Below are 7769 nucleotides of genomic sequence, written 5' to 3' on the forward strand. Positions count from 1 at the left end.
TCTTTTTCCTCTTGTCCCCACTGTTCTCAGCCCAACCCTGGAGAGTCAGAAAATCCAGCAGCAAGATCGGGGGCAATAAGTCAGAGGAAGGAAGCAGAAGTGGGGTGCAGAGTGTCCCCCCAGATCATAGCCACCCAGAATGCCACAACGTGACCTTATTTGGAAATGAAGTCTTTGCAGATGTAATGAGTTCAGGATCTCCAGACGCAAATTCCCTGGTCTGAGGGCAGGACTTCAGGCCAGTGCCTAGGATCCTTACAAGAAGAGAGGACACAGAGAGCCACACAGAGGAGGCGGCCACAAGCCAAGAATGCCTGAGCCACCAAAGGCTGGAAGAGACCAAGGAAGGACCTTCCCTTACAGCCTTCAGGGGAGCGTGGCCCTGTTAACACCTTGATTTTAAACTTCTGGCCTCCCAACTATGAGAGAATAAAGTTTTGATGTTTTCAGCCACCAAATCTGTGGTCATTTGTTTGGGCAGTGCTTGAAAACTAGAGGGTGTCGTTCCATCAGAACAAGGGGATACTGCAAGGTTTAAAATCAGGAAAGGTATGCGTCAGGGTTGTATCCTTTCACCACACTTATTCAATCTATATGCTGAGCAAATATCCAAGAAGCTAGACTATATGAAGAAGAACGTGGCATCAGAATTGGAGGAAGACTCATTAACAACCTGAGATGTGCAAGCAAACTTTGCTTGCTGAAAGTGAAGGTGAACTGAAGCACTCGCTGATGAAGAATGAAGCCTTCCGTCTGCAGTATGCATTACGTCTCAACATGAAGAAAATGAAAATGCTCACAACTGGGCCAATAAACAGCATCATGATAAATGCAGAAAAGACTGAAGTCGTCAAAGATTTCATATTACTTGGTTCCACAGTCAACACCAGTGGAAGCAGCAGTCAGGACATCAGGTGTCCTATTGCACTGGGCAGATTTGCCACGAAAGACCTCTTTAACGTGCTGAGGAGCAAAGATGTCACTTCAGACACTAAGGTGCCCCTGACCCAAGCCATGGTATTTTCAATTGCCTGATACGCATGGACAATGAATAAGGAATACCACGCTGTTTTAACGACTGTGCCCATATAGTAGGTTTTGAAGTCTGGGAGTGTGTGAGACCTCCCATTTTGTTTTTCTTCTTCAGCAGTGCTTTGCTTATCCGAGGTCTCTTTCCTTTCCATATGAAATTAATAATTGGTCTTTCCATATCCTTAAAAAATGTTGATGGTATCTGGATCAGGATTGCATTGAATGCATAGACTGCTTTGGGTAATATTGACATTTTCACAATATACAGGCTTCTGAGAGTTGAGGCCTCTGAGTTGTGGTGCTGGTGAAGAATACCGGAAGTACCATGGATTGTCAGAAGAACGAACCAATCTATCCTGGAAAAAGTACAGCCAGAATGCTCCCTAGAAGCGAGAATGGCCAGACTTCACCTCATGTAGACTCTGGCCATGTTGTCAGAAGGGACCATTCCCTGGAAAGAGATGTCATGCCTGGTAAAGTGGAGGGTCAGCAAAAAAGGGGAAGGCCCTCAAGGAGGCAGGCTGCCACAGTGGCTCTGACAATGGGCTCAGACACAGCGAATACTGCGAGGCCGGGCAGGAGCGGGTTGTGTGTCTTTCTGTTGTCCACAGGGTCGCAACGGTTGGAGCCAACTCGACAGCACCTAACACAACAACAACATAAACCATTGGTGCAGGTCATCCATTTTTTTATTAAGGATTTAATGAATTTCTTATTAATTTACCTGAGCATTTTATGTAGTAAGGATATTAACTTGTCGTATTGGTGACAAATATCCTTTTTTCTGGTTTTTCCTTTGCTTTTACTTAATGTTTTTTGATGTTTATGAAATATTAATGAACACACATCCAACCTCTTTTTATTTATGATTTTTTAACTTAGAGAGTTCTGCCATCCATGGTGTTCTCTCGGGGGCGGAGGAAGGAAATCTGTTTGCTATTGTCACAACATCTGTACTTAGCTTCCACGGTGCGCAGAAAGCCCTCTTACCAGCAGACCCGACAGGCCCGGCGGCCATGGCCCACCTTGCTGCGTGCAGTTACCTGCGTTCTGCTCCATGCTCTCCTTGATGCCATCGAGCAGTTCCTGCGCGTCTTCCACGTTCTCCTCATCTTCTTCTTCTTCGCCTTCCTCTTCTTCTTCCCCTCCTTCCTTCGGGGTGACAATCGCCTCCTACATTCCACAGGAACATTGCCATCAGAGGACACCCTACACTGACTCACTACTCACAATTCACCTGGTGAGTGATCCTGGAAAAAGGCTGGCACCCAAAAGGGGAAACTACCTGTGTGGGCTGGATCGTGTCTCCCACTCCCCAAATCCTAACCCTTGTCCCTGTGGTTACAAGGTTACAATCCCCTTCAGGAATGGCTTTCTCTGTGATGTGAAAGAGGCAGTGTTAGTGGAGGGCGTGTCTGAAATCAATGGCTTCTGAGGTATGAAAGAGCAGAGGGAAGCAGAGAGCAGCAGGGACGTGGAGACAAGGGAAGACAGATGCCCCATGGAGGAGCAGAAGCTGAAAAGAGATGGGGGCCTTCCCCCAGAGACACAGAGAGGACCTTCTCTCACAGCCACAGAGAAAGGGCCTCCCCTCAGAGCCACAGAGAGAGAGCGCCTTCCCCCAGAACCACAGAGAGAGGGGCTTTCCCTCAGAACCAAGAGAGAGAACCTTCCCCCAGAGTCACAGAGGGAGGGCCTTCCCCCAGAGTCACAGAGAGAGGGCCTTCCCTCAGAGTCACAGAGAGAGAGGGCCTTCCCCCAGAACCACAGAGAGAGGACCTTCCCCCAGAGTCACAGAGGGAGGGCCTTCCCCCAGAGCCACAGAGAGAGGGGCTTTCCCTCAGAACCGAGAGAGAGAACCTTCCCTCAGAGTCACAGAGAGAGGGCCTTCCCCCAGAGACACAGAGAGAGGACCTTCTCTCACAGCCACAGAGAAAGGGCCTCCCCTCAGAGCCACAGAGAGAGAGGGCCTTCCCCCAGAACCACAGAGAGAGGACCTTTCCCTCAGAACCAAGAGAGAGGGGCTTCCCTCAGAGCCACAGAGAGAGGACCTTCCCCCAGAGTCACAGAGAGGACCTTCTCTCACAGCCACAGAGAAAGGGCCTCCCCTCAGAGCCACAGAGAGAGAGCGCCTTCCCCCAGAACCACAGAGAGAGGGGCTTTCCCTCAGAACCAAGAGAGAGAACCTTCCCCCAGAGTCACAGAGGGAGGGCCTTCCCCCAGAGCCACAGAGAGAGGGGCTTTCCCTCAGAACCAAGAGAGAGGGGCTTCCCTCAGAGCCACAGAGAGAGGGCTTCCCTCAGAGTCACAGAGAGAGAGCCTTCCCTCAGAGTCACAGAGAGGACCTTCCCTCAGAGCCACAGAGAGAGGGCCTTCCCTCAGAGCCACAGAGAGGACCTTCCCTCAGAACCAAGAGAGAGGGGCTTCCCTCAGAGCCACACAGAGAGCCTTCACTCAGAGCCAAGACAGAGGGCCTTCCCTCAGAGCCACAGAGAGGACCTTCCCCCAGAGCCACAGAGAGAGGGGCTTCTCCTACAGCCCACGCCCCGAATTTAGACTTCTCCTTCCTGAGCTGTGAATAAACTGATTGAATAAATCTCTGTTCATTGAAACAATTGCATATGGTGTTTCTGTTACAGCAGGATTAGCTGACTAAGGCAGTAAGTACCCAGTGACAGTCACCACACCAAGCATTTCCAGATGTGTGTATCCACAATGACAGATGCAGACAAGATTTTTCCTATTTGATTGGAGGAGAACAATACATTTTTGCTAATGGCAGAAGTAACTGAAATGTGACCCTTTTGTGCATAAAGATTGGACTTTACCTGAAGGAAACCCGTTTTATAAAAATCAAGACTTAGTAATAATTCGGGGATGTGCTCCTCAGAATCTACCATTCATAACAAGATGATAACAACTAGTTAGTAAATGAGCCTCCTGATAACACCCTGAGAAGCCAACCTCAGAAACCAAAGGCCCTTCAGGGGCACCGAGCTTCACCACTTAAGGTTGATAGAAAGATCTGCAAACAGGGCAGGGTGGGACGACATGGGTGCACGACATGGGGTGGAGGATGGAGGGGGTGGGGGATGGGGTGGGGTGGTGATGATCACTCACCATGGCGCATGTCATTAACGCCACTGAATTGAACAGGTAAGAAATGTTGAAATGGCAAAAGTTACACATATTCTCACCACAATAAAAAAGAATAAAAATGCTAAAAATGTTCCAGTCAGTGTGTGTCCAGAATACAGAACAGAACATGAACAATCGCTGACGACAGACTCAGCTCCTACGCCTGCCTTTGAAAGATGCTTCCACCCCGAAGAGGAAAGCCTGTGGGCTCTGTGTTTTCAAAATGGCCAGCAACAAGGCCCCCTTGACATCACCAACCTCTCTGTCGACTGACATGTAAAGCGACCTGTTTCTTTAATACAAGACTGAGAAAAGCATTTTTGCCATCAAAATAAAAACGCTCCACCAACCGGCTAAGTGTCTTACCAGTTTTGCGATGGCCTCGGAAACGACATCCTTCAGTTTGATGTGGTGCAGCTTGTAGTGCGCACACAGCTCGGCAGCGATGCTGGACTTGCCCACGGCGGGAGGCCCGAGGATGCAAATCTTGAGGGGCTGGCGGGACAACGGGAACAGTGAGCTGGGAGCCGTGTGTGACTGCTCGGGGCCCTCTGTCAGGAAGGTGTCTGCCTCAGTGTCCCCAGCTCTGCAGGCTGATCCCGCCTGGGCAGCACGGAGACTTGACCCCGCAGTCCCCAATCCCACCTGGGCATCCTGGTTGCGCCCACATGGTGCCCAGAGTGACCATTCAGGTCCCTTCGTCCAGCAGACATGTAATAAGCACCTACTGTGTTGGGGATAGGCCCGTCAGAGGGTGCACCCAGGAGCACCTACGTCCTAAGGAACACAGTGCTCAGCAGCCCCACGCTGCCGCTCCCAGGCTCCTGTCCTGCGTCCTCGAAAAGAGAGTGAAGAAACTAAGCCCTCTGGGCCAGCGTTGCTATCAGGGAGCCTGGTGGTGCAGTGGTTATGCTCGGCTGCCAACCAAAAGGTCAGTGGTTCTAACCCACCAGTGGCTTCGTGGGGAAAAGACCCACTGCTCTGCCCCCATAAAGAAAGCCCCCGAGCAGTTCTACTCTGTCCTACCCAGGGCCGTCAAGTTGATTCCAACTCATAGTGACCCCCAGAGGGTTTCCAAGGCTGTAAATCTTTTTGTATTTTTATTGTGATTTGGGTGAAAGTTTACAGAGCAAATTCACTTTCCATACAGCAGCAGTTCACATACACTTTGTCTCATGACATTGACTACAATTTACCCCAATGCAACAGCTCCCCTCCCACTTCCTCCTGATAGTTACCTCTTCCTTGTGCCCTTCCCTCCACGCACTCTGGCCCCCCAAGCTGTCTCCCTGTGCATACACAGCCCTTCTATTCTCCCAGGATTGATCTCTCCAAGGAGTGTAACTACCTCAGGTAAATATTCAGCTCATATGCCTGTCTTTTGTTTGGCTGGAAGCCACAGGAGTGGGTTCAATTCCAGACCTAAAAGGTAGCTAGGGGCCATAGTCTCAGCGGTTCCATCCAGCTCCATGAGACCAGCAAAACTGGTCCTTTTCCATTTTTTTTCTTTTTTAATGATTTTGAGTTTTGTTCCACATTGTTCTCCCTCTCTATCCAGACCCCCCTCTGAGTGGTTGACAGTGGTAGCCAGGCACCATCTAGTTCTTCTGGTCTCATAGTTGTATAGGCTGAGGATCACATGGTGTACCAGTCACTTGGACTAATTGTTTCTATGTGACTTCGGTTTTCTTCATTCTTCTTTGCTCTGGACGAGGAGAGACCCATTGTTGCATCTAGATGGCTGCCTATAAGCTTTTGAGATCCCAGTCGCTACTCGCCAAAGTGGGAGATGGAACAATGTTTTGGGTAGTATGTCCAAAGCTGTAAATCTTGACAGAAGCAGACTGCCTCATCTTTCTCCCACAGAGTGGCTGGTGGGTTTGAACCACTGACCTTTCAGTTGGCAGCACAGTGCCACTAGGGGGCCTTACTCTGTTCTATAGGGTCGCTGTAAGTGGAAACGAATTCCACAGCAGCATTTAACAGGTTGTTGTTAACTGCCAGCAAGTGTGACCCCACACACACAGCGGAAAGCAATGCTGCCCAGTCTCATGGCAGCCCCTTGGGCAGTCGGCCCCTTGTGATCCGTAAGGCTGGTTTGGGGAAGTGGATAGCCAGGTCTTTCTTCCTAGTCCGTCATAAGTTGCAGCTTTGCGGAAACCAGCCCAGCATCACGACACGCAGCCTCCGCGGCCAGGTTGGTGGTAGTGGTATACGCTGGTGGTGCATGCCCCGGCGGGAACGGAACCAGGCCTCCTGCATGGAGGTGAGAATTCTATCCCTGAGCCCGGCTACCCGTTGGTCCAGTGTTACCCAGCGGCCTGAGTGATTGCCTCATCAGTGTTGTTTAAGGACTGAATTTCATCTTCAGTTCATACTTTTTATCAGTTAATTTATTCTTATTTTAAAAATACACTCATTAAAAAAGAAAAAAAAACCCCACAATTTCTTCTGCCAAGAAACATGCTTGAATGTGAAAGTCGCTCTGTGGAATTCATCATCCGTGAGTGACTATTTCTAGCTGAAATCAGAATACAGAAACAAATGGTCATTTCTTTCAAAATGGCCCAACAGCTGTCATGCTGAGACCTAGAAGTCTGAAGGGCAATTATGAAAACAGAATGTTGATGAAACAACGTCCAGGGGCAGTGTTTTCCTAGCTGTAAAGACCCCATCATTCCATCCATGCAATTGGCTGTTTTTGTGTTGTTCCCACTTTACACACGAGGAAACCAAATGTTACGGGTGGAATCGTGTGTCCCTAACGAATGTCTTGGAATTCCAGTCCCTCTACCCACGGGTGCAATGCCACACGGGCAGTCTGTCCGTTTGTTTCTGTCACCCAGGGTAGGTCCCAGTCCTCACCACTTCTGAGTCACCTGCAGAAAACCGCAGACACGCAAACACTCACACGTGAAGATCTGCAAGCAAGAAAGCCAGGACAGCCCGCCCGCGGCACCCTCCTTGGACTCAGCCTCCTGGGCTGTGAGACAGCCAACGCCCATTCTCTAAAGGCCCCCGCTGGTGTTTTTGTTATGGCCGCACAAGGGGCTCAGACTGTTCACTGTGAGGGACATCAGCAGTGACTGGAATGGGCTGCGGAGGACTCGTGAACATGGTGGTCCCTCCCCGGCGAGGGCAGACACTCTCAGGCAGATGCTGACAGCCGCGATGGTGGGCACTGGAGGAGCAGGTGTCCGAGACAGCCAGGACGGAGCTGAGTCTTCATGGGCAAGGCTGGCCTGGTGATTTGTACGCGTAAAGATTACAGCCTTGGAAACCCTACAGGGCAGCTCTACTCTGTCCTGTAGAGTCGCTGAGTCGGAATGAACTCGATAGCAGTGGATAATGGGTACCTCAGGGTATTCTCCCACGCTCTTAAGCCCTAGATGCTTCAAACCAGCAACCATTGTCACCAACTAGATTCCAACCCACAGCGCCCCTAGAGGACAGAGTGGAACTGCCCACAGGGTCTCCAAGGCTGTCAGTCTTCATGGAGGCAAAGCCCAAACCACACCCACTGCCTGGAGTCCATTCTGACCCACAGCGCCCCTAGAGGACAGAGTGGAACTGCCCACAGGGTCTCCCAGGCTGTCAGT

General features: G+C 50.4%; 1 protein-coding gene across 1 annotated transcript in view; it reads right to left on the minus strand.

The window, feature by feature from the left end:
* AK7 (adenylate kinase 7) overlaps positions 1 to 7769 on the minus strand; it is an 88698-nt gene that overhangs the window by 18635 nt on the left and 62294 nt on the right. The window contains exons 9-10 of the mRNA XM_007944613.1: positions 4537 to 4665; positions 2076 to 2205 (exon numbers count right to left, since the gene is read on the minus strand). Coding sequence (XP_007942804.1) covers positions 2076 to 2205; positions 4537 to 4665 — 259 coding nt within the window. The remainder of the gene's footprint in view (positions 1 to 2075; positions 2206 to 4536; positions 4666 to 7769) is intronic.

This window comes from Orycteropus afer, unplaced genomic scaffold (genome assembly GCF_000298275.1).
Source record: "Orycteropus afer afer isolate SDZICR_OR568_19922 unplaced genomic scaffold, OryAfe1.0 scaffold00128, whole genome shotgun sequence".
Classification (NCBI taxonomy): Eukaryota; Metazoa; Chordata; class Mammalia; order Tubulidentata; family Orycteropodidae; genus Orycteropus; species Orycteropus afer.